Raw genomic sequence first — 17,996 nt, forward strand, 5'->3', positions numbered from 1 at the left:
CGTGTGTGTTTCTAAGTGGTGGGATTCAACAGGTTTGTTCCAGCAGCAGCCAATAGTTTTCTGCCCTCAGCAGGGAGGGATCTCCATATCTGTTACTAATGGGCCGTAGCCAGGCACATGCACAGATGGGCTCTATCTTTAGCCAAAGGGCCAAGAAATCAACCTGCTCCTCCAAACGCCTGTACACAGCCCTGTCCACCACAGCCGCAGGCCACCAGAGAGAGAGAGGCCTGTTATAGTATAGTCTACTGTGGATTTGCTGCGTCATGGAAACAGCCTGAGTTATAGTACTGCAGGTGCACTAGGTTGAGCTGGTTGAGCTGGAGGAGAGTTATACTGCCATACTCCAGCCCAGTGTTCATTTGGTACTATTTTTTTATTTAGTCTAAGTCATTTTGACTATAATACCATTAAGTCTTAGTCACATTTTTGTAATTTGAATAATGATTTAGTCTAGTTATTGTCAAAATTATGAAAACAGTGGGCATTTTAGTCATCTAATGCCCTTTCTTTTTAGTCAGAATTTTCGTCACATCACATTTGTACTGCCTCAATAACCTACAGAACAAATGAATCACTGACTTCCGTGTTCACAAACATGCATAGCTTTTCCTACCTATTTTTCTGCATAAAATCCTATCGCATGCTTCTCTTCTCAGAAGAACACATTACTCTGCAGCAGATTAAAAATCACACCCCTTGACAGGGCTCTAACATTTTCCTCTGTGCCACCAACTTTTTCAGTTGGTGGCACCAGCCCATGATTTGGTCTCCCCAGTTCTCTTTAGCGGGATAACGCAAAAAAAGTGTTATCATTAAAATCAAATCAAGAATGTATTTGTCACATGCGCCTAATACAACAGTTGTAGACCTTACTGTGAAATGCTTACTTACAAGCCCTTAACCAACAATGCAGTTCAAGAAATCGAATCAAACAAAAAGTAACACAAGAAATATACATAACAATAACGAGGCTATATACAGGGGGTACCGGTACTGAGTCAGTGTACAGGGCTACAGGTTAGTCGAGGTAATTTGTGAAGTGTCTATTCATAGATAATGAACAGTGAGTAGCAGCAGTGTAAAAACAAAGGGGGGGAGGGGTCTTCAATATAAATTGTCCTGGTGGCCATTTGATTAGTTGTTCAGCAGTCTTAAGGCTTGGGGGTAGAAGCTGTTAAGGAGCCTTCTGGATCAAGACTTGGCGCTCCGGTACCACTTTCCATGCGGTAGCAGAGAGAACAGTCTATGACTTGGATGACTGGAGTCTTTAAACATTTTTGGTGCCTTCCTCAGACACCCGTCTAGTATATAGGTCCTGGATGACAGGAAGCTTGGCCCCAGTGATGTACTGGGCCGTACGCACTACCCTTTGTAGCGCCTTACGGTCAGATGCTGAGCAGTTGCTATACCAGGTGGTGATGCAACCGGTCAGGATGCTCTCTATGGTGCAGCGGTAGAACTTTGAGGATCTGGGGACCCATGCCGAATCTTTTCAGTCTCCCGAGGGGGAAAAGTTGTTGTCGTGCCCTCTTTACAACTGTCATGGTGTGTTTGGACCATGATAGTTTGTTGATGTGTTAATGGGGGCGTGTTTGGGACCCCTTTTCCTATAGTCCACGATCAGCTCCTTTGTCTTACTCACATTGAGGGAGAGGTTGTTGTCCTGGCACCACACTGCCAGGTCTCTGACCTCCTCCCTATAGGTTGTCTCATCGTTTTCGGTGATCAGGCCTACCACTGTTGGGTCGTCAGCAAACTTAATGATGGTGTCAGAGTCGTGCTTGGCCACACTGTCATGGATGAACAGGGAGTACAGGAGGGGACTAAGCACGCACCCCGGAGGGGCCCCAGTGTTGAGGATCAGCGTGGCAGCGTGTGTTGTTGCCTACCCTTACCAACTGGGGGCGGCCCATCAGGAAGTCCAGGATCCAGTTGCAGAGGGAGGTGTTTAGTCCCAGGGTCCTTAGCTTAGTGATGCGCTTTGGAGGCACTATGGTGTTGAACGCTGCGCTGTAGTCAATGAACAGCATTCTCACATAGGTGTTCTTTTTGTCCAGGTGGGAAAGGGCAGTGTGGCGTGCGATTGAGATTGCGTCATCTGTGTATCTGTTGGGGCAGTATGCGAATTGGAGTGGGTCTAGGGTTTCTGGCATGATGGTGTTGATGTGAGCCATGACCAGCCTTTCAAAGCGCTTCACCGACGTGAGTGCTACAGGGCATTAATCATTTAGGGTTACCTTCACTTTCTTAGGCACAGGGACTATGGTGGTCTGTTTGAAACATTTAGGTATTACAGACTCGGCCAGGGAGAGGTTGAAAATGTCAGTGAAGACACTTGCCAGTTGGGGTCCGTGCATGCTTTGTGTACACGTCCTGGTAACCGGTCTGGCCCCGCGGCTTTTGAATGTTGACCTGTTTAAAGGTCTTGCTCACATCGGCTACGGAGAGCGTGATCACACGGTCATCCGGAACAGCTAGTGCTCTCATGCATGTTTCAGTGTTGCTTGCCTCGAAGCGAGCATAAAAGGCATTTAGCTTTTAGGCTCGCATCACTGGGCAACTCTCGCGTCACTGGGCAACTCTTTGCTAGGTTTCTCTTTGTAGCCCTGCCACATCCGACGAATGTCAGAGCCAGTGTAGTAGGATTCAATCTTAGTCCTGTATTGACGCTTTGTCTGTTTGATGGTTCGTCTGAAGGCATAACGGGATTTCTTATAAGCGTCCAGATTAGTGTCCCGCTCCTTGAAAGCGGCAGCTCTAGCCTTAAGCTTGGTGCGGATGTTGCCTGTAATCCATGGTTTCTGGTTGGGAAATGTACGTACGGTCACTGTGGGGACGACGTCGTTGATGCCCTTACTGATGATGTTGGTGACTGAGGTGGTATACTCCTCAATGCCATTGAATGAATTCTGGAACATATTCCAGTCTGTGTTAGGAAAACAGTCCTGTAGCGTAGCATCACCTTAAAGTAATTTGCAGTGTTTTAGATTATGCAGTAGACTACTGAGATGGTAGGCTTTAGCAATAAGGCACAAGAAGGTGTGGTATATGGCCAATATACCACGGCTAAGGACTGTTCTTATGCACAACGCGGAGTGCCTGAATACAGCCCTTAGCCGTGGTATATTGGCCATATACCACAAACCCCCAAGGTCTCTTATTCCAATTATGAACTGGTTACCAACGTAATTAGAGCAGTAAAAATGTTTTTGTCATATCTGTGGAATGTGTTCTGATATACCATGGCTGTCAGCCAATCAGCATTCAGGGCCGAGTTTATAATATTCAATTAATAAGTTGTTACATCTAACATGTCCAAGCAGGAATACATGATTCACGATATTGTGATGTGCAACCTAACCTATTGATTGTCATTAATTATTATTTGACAATAGGCTTTTGCTTTTACTGTTAAAATAGGGTTCCAGAATATTATGAATTTTGTGGTTCAATAGAGATGAATTTGCCTACAACTTTATGTGAACTAATATCATAGGCAAATTTATTTTTGGGCTTATTCACCACATGAGGAAGTGAAAACTCCAAACACATTAACTAGATGGCTAACAGTAAATATAATACCCACTGCTAGTAGTCATGTACTAAAAAACAGTAAATATAATACCCACTGCTAGTAGTCATGTACTAATCTAACAGTAAATATAATACCCACTGCTAGTAGTCATGTACTACTATAACAGCACATATAATACCCACTGCTAGTACTGTAGTCATGTACTAATCTAACAGTACATACAATACCCACTGCTAGTACTGTAGTCATGTACTAATCTAACAGTACATACAATACCCACTGCTAGTACTGTAGTCATGTACTAATCTAACAGTACATATAATACCCACTGCTAGTAGTCATGTACTACTATAACAGCACATATAATACCCACTGCTAGTACTGTAGTCATGTACTAATCTAACAGTACATATAATACCCACTGCTAGTAGTCATGTACTACTATAACAGCACATATAATACCCACTGCTAGTAGTCATGTACTAATCTAACAGTACATATAATACCCACTGCTAGTAGTCATGTACTAATCTAACAGTAAATATAATACCCACTGCTAGTAGTCATGTACTAATCTAACAGTACATATAATACCCACTGCTAGTAGTCATGTACTAATCTAACAGTACATATAATACCCACTGCTAGTAGTCATGTACTAATCTAACAGTACATAGAATACCCACTGCTTGTAGTCATGTATTAATATAACAGTAAATATAATACCCACTGCTAGTAGTCATGTATTAATCTAACAGTAAATATAATACCCACTGCTAGTAGTCATGTATTAATATAACAGTACATATAATACCCACTGCTAGTAGTCATGTATTAATATAACAGTAAATATAATACCCACTGCTAGTAGTCATGTACTAATCTAACAGTAAATATAATACCCACTGCTAGTAGTCATGTACTAATCTAACAGTACATATAATACCCACTGCTAGTAGTCATGTACTAATCTAACAGTAAATATAATAGCCACTGCTAGTAGTCATGTACTAATCTAACAGTACATATAATACCCACTGCTAGTAGTCATGTACTAATATAACAGTAAATATAATACCCACTGCTAGTGGTCATGTATTAATATAACAGTAAATATAATACCCACTGCTAGTAGTCATGTACTAATATAACAGTAAATGTAATACCCACTGCTAGTAGTCATGTATTAATATAACAGTACATATAATACCCACTGCTAGTAGTCATGTACTAATCTAACAGTACATATAATACCCACTGCTAGTAGTCATGTACTAATATAACAGTACATATAATACCCACTGCTAGTAGTCATGTATTAATATAACAGTACATATAATACCCACTGCTAGTAGTCATGTACTAATCTAACAGTACATATAATACCCACTGCTAGTAGTCATGTACTAATCCAACAGTACATATAATACCCACTGCTAGTAGTCATGTATTAATATAACAGTACATATAATACCCACTGCTAGTAGTCATGTACTAATATAACAGTAAATATAATACCCACTGCTATTAGTCATGTATTAATCTAACAGTAAATATAATACCCACTGCTATTAGTCATGTACTAATCTAACAGTACATAGAATACCCACTGCTAGTAGTCATGTACTAATATATCAGTAAATATAATACCCACTGCTAGTAGTCATGTATTAATATAACAGTACATATAATACCCACTGCTAGTAGTCATGTATTAAAATAACAGTACATATAATACCCACTGCTAGTAGTCATGTACTAATATAACAGTACATATAATACCCACTGCTAGTAGTCATGTATTAATATAACAGTACATATAATACCCACTGCTAGTAGTCATGTACTAATCTAACAGTACATATAATACCCACTGCTAGTAGTCATGTGTTAATATAACAGTACATATAATACCCACTGCTAGTAGTCATGTGTTAATATAACAGTACATATAATACCCACTGCTAGTAGTCATGTACTAATCTAACAGTACATATAATACCCACTGCTAGTAGTCATGTACTAATCTAACAGTACATATAATACCCACTGCTAGTAGTCATGTATTAATATAACAGTACATATAATACCCACTGCTAGTAGTCATGTACTAATCTAACAGTAAATATAATACCCTCTGCTAGTAGTCATGTATTAATATAACAGTACATATAATACCCACTGCTAGTAGTCATGTATTAATATAACAGTACATATAATACCCACTGCTAGTAGTCATGTACTAATCTAACAGTACATATAATACCCACTGCTAGTAGTCATGTATTAATATAACAGTACATATAATACCCACTGCTAGTAGTCATGTACTAATCTAACAGTACATATAATACCCACTGCTGGTAGTCATGTATTAATATAAGAGTACATATAATACCCACTGCTAGTAGTCATGTATTAATCTAACAGTACATATAATACCCACTGCTAGTAGTCATGTACTAATATAACAGTAAATATAATACCCACTGCTATTAGTCATGTATTAATCTAACAGTAAATATAATACCCACTGCTACTAGTCATGTACTAATCTAACAGTACATAGAATACCCACTGCTAGTAGTCATGTACTAATCTAACAGTACATAGAATACCCACTGCTAGTAGTCATGTACTAATATATCAGTAAATATAATACCCACTGCTAGTAGTCATGTATTAATATAACAGTACATATAATACCCACTGCTAGTAGTCATGTATTAAAATAACAGTACATATAATACCCACTGCTAGTAGTCATGTACTAATATAACAGTACATATAATACCCACTGCTAGTAGTCATGTATTAATATAACAGTACATATAATACCCACTGCTAGTAGTCATGTATTAATCTAACAGTACATATAATACCCACTGCTAGTAGTCATGTACTAATATAACAGTAAATGTAATACCCACTGCTAGTAGTCATGTATTAATATAACAGTACATATAATACCCACTGCTAGTAGTCATGTACTAATCTAACAGTACATATAATACCCACTGCTAGTAGTCATGTACTAATCTAACAGTACATATAATACCCACTGCTAGTAGTCATGTATTAATATAACAGTACATATAATACCCACTGCTAGTAGTCATGTATTAATATAACAGTACATATAATACCCACTGCTAGTAGTCATGTACTAATCTAACAGTACATATAATACCCACTGCTAGTAGTCATGTACTAATCTAACAGTACATATAATACCCACTGCTAGTAGTCATGTACTAATATAACAGTAAATATAATACCCACTGCTATTAGTCATGTATTAATCTAACAGTAAATATAATACCCACTGCTACTAGTCATGTACTAATCTAACAGTACATATAATACCCACTGCTAGTAGTCATGTATTAATCTAACAGTACATATTATACCCACTACTAGTAGTCATGTACTAATCTAACAGTACATATAATACCCACTGCTAGTAGTCATGTACTAATATAACAGTACATATAATACCCACTGCTAGTAGTCATGTATTAATCTAACAGTACATAGAATACCCATTGCTAGTAGTCATGTATTAATATAACAGTACATATAATACCCACTGCTAGTAGTCATGTACTAATCTAACAGTACATATAATACCCACTGCTAGTAGTCATGTACTAATCTAACAGTACATATAATACCCACTGCTAGTAGTCATGTACTAATCTAACAGTACATTTGTATTTGCAGCCTGCTACCCTATGCACTCACAAAGGCCGATGCGCATTTCGCACGCATTGTATCTTAAAGCCATATCAAATATCTCGGCTGCAAAATAGTTGCTTTTGAGCTCATTATTAAGAGATGACAAATAAAAAAATATATTAACGGAAAGCTGAGAACAACAGTAGGTGTTTCCAAGCAATGTATTTCCCACAAATAGATTTTTAAATGTTATACAATCAGAAGCCTTTATTTCTCTCACCCCAGCAGAACAGGCCCCAATGAAACAGGCCCAGAGGCTGGGCAGACACTTTCATTAGAGGAATCATGAGGATAATGTACTTTACTGATTTTAGCCAGCCAAAAAATGTGACATTTTGAAACTTTTGAGTGGGAAGACCATGTAACGAATGTTCAGCTCGCATGTGAACAATTCCACATTTAACTTGTATTAACCTGTTATTATCCTACCTGAGTGGATATACAGTTGAAGTCGGAAGTTTACATACACTTAGCTTGGAGTCAGTAAAACTCGTTTTTCAACCACTCCACTAATTTCTTGTTAACAAATTATAGTTTTGGCAAGTCGGTTAGGACATCTACTTTGTGCATGACACAAGTAATTTTTCCAACAATTGTTTACAGACAAATTATTTCACTTATAATTCACTGTATCACAATTCCAGTGGGTCAGAAGTTTACATACACTAAGTTGACTGTGCCTTTAAACAGCTTGGAAAATTCCAGAAAATGATGTCATGGCTTTAGAAGCTTCTGATAGGCACTTTTTGTATTATTATAAAAAATAAAAAAAATTACCCCCTTTTCTCCCCAATTTTCGTGGTATCCAATTGCTAGTAATTACTATCTTGTCTCATCGCTACAACTCCCGTACGGGCTCGGGAGAGATGAAGGTCGAAAGCCATGCGTCCTCCGAAACACAACCCAACCAAGCCGCACTGCTTCTTAACACAGGTCGCCTCCAACCCGGAAGCCAGCCGCACCAATGTGTCAGAGGAAACACTGTGCACCCGGCTCCCTTGGTTAGCGCGCACTGCGCCCGGCCCGTCACAGGAGTCGCTGGTGTGCGATGAGACAAGGATATCCCTACCGGCCAAACCCTCCCTAACCCGGACGACGCTAGGCCAATTGTGCGTGACCTCCCGGTCACGGCCGGCTGCGACAGATCCTGGGCGCGAACCCAGAGTCTCTGGTGGCGCAGCTAGCGCTGCGATGCAGTGCCCTAGACCACTGCGCCACCCGGGAGGCCCTCTGATAGGCTAATTGATTGGAGGTGTACCTGTGGATGGATTTCAAGGATGGATTACCTTCAAACTCAGTGCCTCTTTGCTTGACATCATGGGAAAATCTAAATAAATTAGCCAAGACCTCAGAAAAAAAATTGTAGACCTCCACAAGTCTGGTTCATCCTTGGGAGCAATTTCCAAACGCCTGAAGGTACCACGTTCATCTGTACAAACAATAGTACGCAAGTATAAACACCATGGGACCACGCAGCCGTCATATCGCTCAGGAAGGAGACGCGTCCTAGAGATGAATGTACTTTGGTGCGAAAGGTGCAAATCAATCCCAGAACATCAACAAAGGACCTTGTGAAGATGCTGGAGGAAACAGGTACAAAAGTATCTATATCCACAGTAAAACGAGTCCTGTATTGACATAACCTGAAAGGCCGCTCAGCAAGGAAGAAGCCACTGCACCAAAACCGCCATAAAAAAGCCAGACTACGGTTTGCGACTGCAAATTTGTGGGCAGAACTGAAAAAGTGTGTGCAAGCATGGAGGCCTACACACCTGACTCAGTTACACCAGCTCTGTCAGGAGGAATGTGCCAAAATTCACCCAACTTATTGTGGGAAGCTTGTGGAAGGCTACCTGAAACGTTTGACCCAAGTTAAACAATTTAAAGGCAATACTACCAAATACTAATTGAGTGTATGTACACTTCTGACCCACTGGGAATTTGATGAAAGAAATAAAAGCTGAAATAAATAATTCTCTCTACTATTATTCTGACATTTCACATTTTTTAAATACAGCGATGATCATAACTGACCTAAGACAGGGAATTTTTACTAGAATTAAATGTCAGGAATTGTGAAAAACTGAGTTTAAATGTATTTGGCTAAGGTGTATGTAAACTTCCGACTTCAACTGTATATTTATATAGTGGATATATTGCGATGATACTCTTTCAGTGCATGAGCAGATAGCTCAGCCAGGGAGGGATGCCAAAGACCGAGAGGAGTGAGGAGGAGACGGAGAGGAGAGAAAGAGGGGAGGGGTGGTGGGAACAAACTGAATTTCCTCCTTCACTGGGAGAAAAGCAAACCTTTTTTTAAAGATCACACTACTATTTCTCAGTTTAAAGATCATAGCTTATTTCCTCAGGTTGAAATGATGTATTCCAGCTCTAACTAGTTGTTGACTGATTCAGGGCTAAGGTGATCCGTTAGTGTCTGTGATGTGATTGGCTGAGTAATCAGGAAACAGATGTTTGGAATTGTTTACAGTCTTATTGATTGCTCTCTTCTCGCTCTCTATTGCTCACTCTCTGTCTATCTTCCTCCCCTCTCTTTCTCTGGTACTTCCTGTCTCCCCTCCACCTCCTTTGTTCTCCTTCTTTTTGTTCTTCAGGACATCGAGGTGTTAGCCATCTTCCTCAGTATGACAGGGAAGTTTGCTATTGCCATCGCCTTTGGCCTCATCTACTTGTACACCTGTGAGCTCTACCCAACCATCATCAGGTACAGTAAACACTGTGAGCTCCACCCAACCATCATCAGGTACAGACAGGACACACTGTGAGCTCTACCCAACCATCATCAGGTACAGTAAACACTGTGAGCTCCACCCAACCATCATCAGGTACAGACAGGACACACTGTGAGCTCTATCCAACCATCATCAGGTACAGACAGGACACACTGTGAGCTCTATCCAACCATCATCAGGTACAGACAGGACACACTGTGAGCTCTATCCAACCATCATCAGGTACAGACAGGACACACTGTGAGCTCTATCCAACCATCATCAGGTACAGACAGGACACACTGTGAGCTCTATCCAACCATCATCAGGTACAGACAGAACACACTGTGAGCTCTATCCAACCATCATCAGGTACAGACAGAACACACTGTGAGCTCTACCCAACCATCATCAGGTACAGACAGGACACAATGTGAGCTCTATCCAACCATCATCAGGTACAGACAGGACACACTGTGAGCTCTATCCAACCATCATCAGGTACAGACAGGACACACTGTGAGCTCTCTCCAACCATCATCAGGTACAGACAGGACACACTGTGAGCTCTATCCAACCATCATCAGGTACAGACAGGACACACTGTGAGCTCTATCCAACCATCATCAGGTACAGACAGGACACACTGTGAGCTCTATCCAACCATCATCAGGTACAGACAGGACACACTGTGAGCTCTATCCAACCATCATCAGGTACAGAAAGAACACACTGTGAGCTCTATCCAACCATCATCAGGTACAGACAGGACACACTGTGAGCTCTATCCAACCATCATCAGGTACAGACAGGACACACTGTGAGCTCTATCCAACCATCATCAGGTACAGACAGGACACACTGTGAGCTCTATCCAACCATCATCAGGTACAGACAGAACACACTGTGAGCTCTATCCAACCATCATCAGGTACAGACAGAACACACTGTGAGCTCTACCCAACCATCATCAGGTACAGACAGGACACAATGTGAGCTCTATCCAACCATCATCAGGTACAGACAGGACACACTGTGAGCTCTATCCAACCATCATCAGGTACAGACAGGACACACTGTGAGCTCTCTCCAACCATCATCAGGTACAGACAGGACACACTGTGAGCTCTATCCAACCATCATCAGGTACAGACAGGACACACTGTGAGCTCTATCCAGCCATCATCAGGTACAGACAGGACACACTGTGAGCTCTATCCAACCATCATCAGGTACAGACAGGACACACTGTGAGCTCTATCCAACCATCATCAGGTACAGAAAGAACACACTGTGAGCTCTATCCAACCATCATCAGGTACAGACAGGACACACTGTGAGCTCTATCCAACCATCATCAGGTACAGACAGGACACACTGTGAGCTCTATCCAACCATCATCAGGTACAGACAGGACACACTGTGAGCTCTATCCAACCATCATCAGGTACAGACAGGACACACTGTGAGCTCTATCCAACCATCATCAGGTACAGACAGGACACACTGTGAGCTCTATCCAACCATCATCAGGTACAGATAGGACACACTGTGAGATTCTTCTATCCAACATACTTAATGTATCCTGACAGATGCTATCAATTGTATTAAAGTGTGTTCTCCCCTTAGGTCCCTGGCGGTGGGCAGTGGCAGTATGATGTGTCGTGTGGGCAGTGTGGTGGCTCCTTTCTGTGTCTACCTGGCTGACATTTGGCAATTCCTACCACAGGTAAACAACAGACACATATATACAGGTAGAGCATATATTCTGATTATGATAACATACCCTTACACATTTTTCTTCTTCCACTAACTCAATTTCCTTTTCTCCTGTCTTTCCTCTCCCATAGCTGATTGTGGGGATCCTGGCATTTATAATAGGTGTTCTGACCCTGTGGTTACCAGAGACGCTGGGTGAGCCCCTGACCAGCACCATGGAGGAAGCTGAGGCTCTAGGCAGGAAGAAGAACCCTGAGGTGGGCAAGAAAGACCCTGAGGAAGGGATGGAGATGAACTTGAACCAGAGCAACTAACTGGATGTCAAGCCTTGAGTGACACCTCTCCACCAACCAGAGAGAAGGAGTGGTCCACGAATACAGAGAGAGGGAGGGGGGAGGGAGGGAGGGGGAGAGGGAGAGACTGACTCTGACTACTGTAAACGGTGCCAAGAAACCAACAAAAACCAACAACATCTAAATTAGAACAAGTAGGACTTTTTATAATAAAGTATTTTTTGACATTTTGTTCTGCAAAGTGACCCATTTCAGAGCTGGTATCCTCTGGTTGAGCCAGCCAACCTCTGAGTGCCTTGGCTGCAGCTGTTTACATAGAGACAGTAGTGAAGTTTATTCATCACATCTTAGTCTCCTGATGAGAGCCACATGAAAATGAGCCTCATGATCGGCATTGACATTGTAATGTGTGCCTTCCAATCACATCAACCAATGAATTCACACATAGCGAGACAATCTTAAGTGCTGTGTGTGCTGTGTGTGCTGTGTGTGCTGTGTGTGCTGTGTGTGCTGTGTGTGCTGTGTGTGCTGTGTGTGCTGTGTGTGCTGTGTGTGCTGTGTGTGCTGTGTGTGCTGTGTGTGCTGTGTGCGCTGTGTGCGCTGTGTGCGCTGTGTGTGTGCGCAAGAGATCAAGAGAGAGTGTGCATGTGTGTTTGTGCATGTGAAATGTGATATTTCACTTACTGAGACTGTGATGTAGGGCTTGATTCAATTAGATCCGCTTTAGCCAACGGCGGTATCAGAGGTGGAACTGTGTTATTGCTGTCAAATCCACAAGTTGCTCCAGGCATTATCAGAGATACTTTTGAGAAGATGGGAAGCAACGAGAGCTTTCCTTCAAGCAGTGAATCGGAGTCATTTGGGCACTTGCTCAAAAACATTAGCATGAAGTACAACAAGAAGTACAACATTCAAATCTTTTTTCTGAGATCTGAGAATTAACTTCTGTAATATTGTATAGCTTTGGCATCGTGACATTACGTACCTTCGAGGAAAATAGGCACGTTTCTCGGCTCATACCCTGACTGGGAAGGAATTTTGTGACGATTAGCTTAGCAGCTGCTTGGTGCAACAACATTAATGCGATTGGTCAACAGTATGCTGGGTAGGGCATTATACGTTCCTCCATTCATTGACCAATGGGATTGCTTTCTCCTCCTTTCTCCAATATCTCTGGTATTATGCCTAAAGCGGATATTGCCACTGGCTGCATGTAGTCGCATTAACAAACATCCTGTGCTGCCTTGTTTACAAGTTGGAACAGTGGGACACAGTGGAAAGATAGGCTACACATTTTACTACCATGTGTAGATGCAATGGCTTCAATATGGGCACAATCAGAACAAGCTCAGGACAAAGGACGCATGTTACCACCAGGTATATACGAGGCCCTGTGTGTGTGTGTGCGTGTGCGTGTGCGCGTGCGTGCACATGTGTGCAAACATGTGCATATGCTTGTTTGTGCGTGTTGGGATGTGATGGACTACCTAAAAATAGTAAGGGATTGATTCAGTCCGTAGAGCTGAAGACCCGCACTACAGCGCAACAGAAATTTAAAGGCAATGTTCCAGCGTTCACGTAGACTGCATTCATAGTAACTCAATCAAAAATGACCTTTAAATTTCAGTCGCGCTACAGCTCTGATCTTCAGGCTTACGGATTGAATCGTGTGTGTGTGTGTGTGTGTGTGCATGTGACTGTAAATTAAGCAAGCTACATTCTAGTCTGCCATCCAGAAATGTATCAAATAGACTTCTCTGTGTTGGAAGTATAGGTGCTAGATGAAATGAAGAAAGACATTTCTGTAGTTTATATAACAAACAATGAATTTTGTTAATGCTTTTAAAAAAACATTCTTACTCTTTTAACCTTTTACTGCAGTGGGCTAAATGAATGTCACACAGAGTGTTTTTTGGTAGTCTTAAACAAATATACTTTCAAACAAAAGTATACACCTCACACACATGGTTGTGGACTTAATAAAAAGACACCTGTACCATGTCAGATACAGAGTTGAAATGTATTCAATTTGGATTTTGAATCCCAATATTACACTTTATATACATTGCAGAAGACTGAAATATAACAAAACCGTTTGACATAGAAACACCAGATTTTCAGTGGGTTTCTTTAGATAATGTTTATTAAGTAACATTCCACCCATGAGGATACTAGGTCATTTGACTGCAGGAAAGGGGTACCATGATGTTTTTGACTAACTATGTGAGGATGAACCCCAGGATCGAAATATAGGCTTTAAAATCATTCTTAAGCAATACTCTATTGTACATTTTAGCATTTCATAGCGAACATTTTTTTTTGTCCAAAGGAACACAGTCTATAGACTGCTTACAGCGTAAGGAAACCAATGTGTCATTTGTAATTTAGGTGAACTATCCCTTTAAGGATCATGAGGTACTGCTGGAATGTCTACCACTGGACACGCCTGCTGTTTTTATTGTATATTAATGATATGAAAGATGCTTGTTCTTGCCGTCTTTTTCTTTATGAGGATTACTCTACACTTCTGGTGTCTCACAAAAGTAAAACTATGTTGGAGAGCATACTTAGCACAGAGCTTACTAACATTAGCAAATGGCTTGGAGATAATAAGTTATCTCTGCACTTAGGGAAAACTGAAGCAAGTATTTTGGGATCCAGACCTAAATTGTATAGGTTGTCTGAAATCAGAGTGGAGTTAGGGGGTGAGGTGCCGACTACTAAAACCTCTGTTAGCTACTTGGGATGTATCCTTGATGGAAGCTTGGGAGGTGTGAGCATGGCCAATAAGGTACTAGGGAAGGTTAATGACAGGATTAAGTTTTTGGCTAGAAAGTCCAAGCTGCTTGATAAGGCTACTGGCCTCATTCAATGCCATTTTGACTATGCTAGTACTTCCTGGTTTGGGGGCTTATCTAAACTTATGAAGGGGAAGCTCCAGATAGCCCAGAATAAGTTGATCAGGGTAGTATTGAAGGTGAGTCCACGTACTCACATAGGCAGGAGCTGCTTTCAGGAACTAAACTGGCTGCCTGTTGAGGCTAGGGTGTCCCAGATTAGACTAGGTTTGGTTTACAGGAGTATTTATGGTCCTGCGCCCAGATATTTAAGTGATTACTTTGCTCGTGTTAGGGATGCACACAATCACAGCACCAGATCAGGTGTTGCTGATGTGTGCTTATACAGGTTCAGGAGTAATGCTGGGAAAGGTACTTTCTTGTATACTGGAGCCTCAGAATGGAATGAGTTGCCTCTGCCTATAAAAACAATGTCCTCTCTGGACAGCTTTAAAAATAAAGTAAAAATATGTTTGATGTCCTCTGTGCCCATATGAATAACCCTTATGATGTAACTGGAATGATGAGATAGATGTTCTTCTTTTATGTTTTTGTTTTATTATTTCACTGCCATACTGTGTTCGATCTTGTCTAGCCATCTTGTCTCAAGAGGACCACAATGGAAATAAGTCCCAGACTTTATTGTGTGTTTTCCTCGATGATTTTATTCATGTGCATGTATGGCTTTTAAGTTTTATGTGTGGTTGTTTTTTAAAATGGTCGAATTAATAAACTAAACTAAACGCCAAAACATTTACAAAGCATTTATAAAGCATAAATAGTGCTCCCTTTAGATTAGTGACTGGGAAAGACTATTTAGTAAATTGTTTATAAATGTGGGAGTAATTAACCATTAACACATTTTATAATTTATTATAGACCGTTGAAATAAATTGTCAACTTTTCTGAGTAACTTTTCTGCCCCGGCAGGAGAGGGAGAGAGAGAAATGTGTGAGCAGGAGTATGTAACAGAAATAGCAGCAACAGACATACTGAAGTCAGGCTAGCAGTTTGATCTACAGCCTACTGATACACACATGCACACACCCATGAACACACGGACACAAACACGCACACACCCATGAACACACACACATGCACACACACCCATGAACACACACACATGCACACACACCCATGAACACACGGACACAAACATGCACACATGCACACAGGTGTACCTAAAATAGTTATTCTGCTAACCCAGTAACAGGAAAAGTTTGGTCCCATGTCTGACAGTTTAAGGTTAATTTCCTGCCACTACACATTTTGCAAGAGGAGTAGAGAAAATGTTGTAGCTGTAAAGCAAGCTTTCTGTAATTCTACACCATTTGCCATGGGACGAGAGAAGTTTAGCAATTTTCAAATTCATATTCTACTCATTTTGGGGCAAAGAGAAACATTTCTTGCATTTCTACCCATTTTGCCACGGGGTGGAGAGAAACTTTGGCATGTTTAAAGCTAATTTCCTTCAATTCTACACATTTTGCCAAGACTTATGCCATGTTAAAGGTCCAATGCAGCCATTTTTATCTCAATATCAAACCATTTCTGGGTAATAATTAAGTACCTTACTGTGATTGTTTTCTACTAAAATGCAAAGTGCAATTTTTAAAGCATGAATTTTGTGGCCAGCATGTTTTGGCACCCCAAGTTTTTGGAGAAAATTTATTTTATATATAAAAACGAAATTGTTGGACATAAAACACTGTAAAATCACTAGCAAATCAGCTCCAAGTGATTAACATTTTGGAAATCTGTTCCAAAGTATTCCCACACATGATATTGAAATACTGTATGTGATTATATACAAAAGTAAGCAAGGTTTGAAATTATTATGTTTTAGTCACATACTATATATCTTTGGGCTACTTGTGGTCAATTTGCAGTCCACAGATTATTTGTAATTATGTTTCAGCCCCCTGACCATCCGCTAAAGTAAAAGTTGGCCCGCGGTTAAATCTAGCTGATTATCCCTGTACTACATATTCCTTTTCCATATGGACAATGTCTTCAGAGTTTCCCTGAGGTGCCCTAGAGAGAGTTGAAGACTTGGGTGACCTCTCAGTCAAGCTGTGACATGGAGATACCACCACCTGCTGGTCAGTTTGGGAGCTACATTCAAGTACATCGATGAGAATGCAATTTCTCTGGGCCAACCCCTTGAATAGCTTGGCAACTGTACACTGTCTGTAGGCCCCTACAACCTCTCCTCATTCCTACCCATCTCTTTGTTTTCCTCTCAATATACCAATCCCTTACTCTCCCTCCCCCCATCCCTTTATCCATGTCTCTTAATTATCCCTGGAGCATTGGGATCCAGTCCACAAACCGATAGCTAATCTTCCTCCTGTGAATGTAATGCAAACACCTCTTCCTCGCACCACGTCCAGCCAATCTCATCTACTGACCATAACAGTAGTTGTCAGGGCTCCCAAGAGATTCACAATGATGGACTGTCGTTTCTCTTTGCTTATTTGAGCTGTTCTTGCCATAATATGGACTTGGTCTTTTACCAAATAAAGCTATCTTCTGTATATCCCCCCACCTTGTCACAACACAACTGATTGGCTCAAACGCATTAAGAAGGAAATAAATTCCACAAATTAACTTTTAAGAAGGCACACCTGTTAAATGAAATACATTCCAGGTGACTACCTCATCAAATCAAATCAAATGTATTTATATAGCCCTTCTAACATCAGCTGATATCTCAAAGTGCTGTACAGAAACCCAGCCTAAAACCCCAAACAGCAAGCAATGCAGGTGTAGAAGCACGGTGACTAGGAAAAACTCCCTAGAAAGGCCAAAACCTAGGAAGAAACCTAGAGAGGAACCAGGATATGAGGGGTGGCCAGTCCTCTTCTGGCTGTGCCGGTGGAGATTATAACAGAACATAGCCAAGATGTTCAAATGTTCATAAATTACCAGCATGGTCAAATAATAATAATCACAGTAGTTGTCGAGGGTGCAGCAAGTCAGCACCTCAGGAGTAAATGTCAGTTGGCTTTTCATAGCCGATCATTAAGAGTATCTCTACCGCTCCTGCCGTCTCTAGAGATTTGAAAACAGCAGGTCTGGGACAAGGTAGGATGTCCGGTGAACAGGTCAGGGTTCCATAACCGCAGGCAGAACAGTT

The 17,996-nt window shown here is 41.2% G+C and overlaps 1 protein-coding gene across 1 annotated transcript in view; it reads left to right on the forward strand.

Moving 5' to 3' along the window:
• Window positions 1-17,404, forward strand: part of LOC139582750 (solute carrier family 22 member 16-like) — a 32,708-nt gene extending 15,304 nt beyond the window's left edge. Inside the window, exons 6-8 of the mRNA XM_071413042.1 lie at window positions 9,892-10,001; window positions 11,638-11,737; window positions 11,859-17,404. Of these exons, the coding sequence (XP_071269143.1) occupies window positions 9,892-10,001; window positions 11,638-11,737; window positions 11,859-12,041 (393 nt within the window). The 3' untranslated portion in view covers window positions 12,042-17,404. The remainder of the gene's footprint in view (window positions 1-9,891; window positions 10,002-11,637; window positions 11,738-11,858) is intronic.
• Window positions 17,405-17,996: the final 592 nt, after the last annotated feature.

The sequence above is a fragment of the Salvelinus alpinus genome, chromosome 8 (assembly GCF_045679555.1).
Source record: "Salvelinus alpinus chromosome 8, SLU_Salpinus.1, whole genome shotgun sequence".
NCBI lineage: Eukaryota > Metazoa > Chordata > Actinopteri > Salmoniformes > Salmonidae > Salvelinus > Salvelinus alpinus.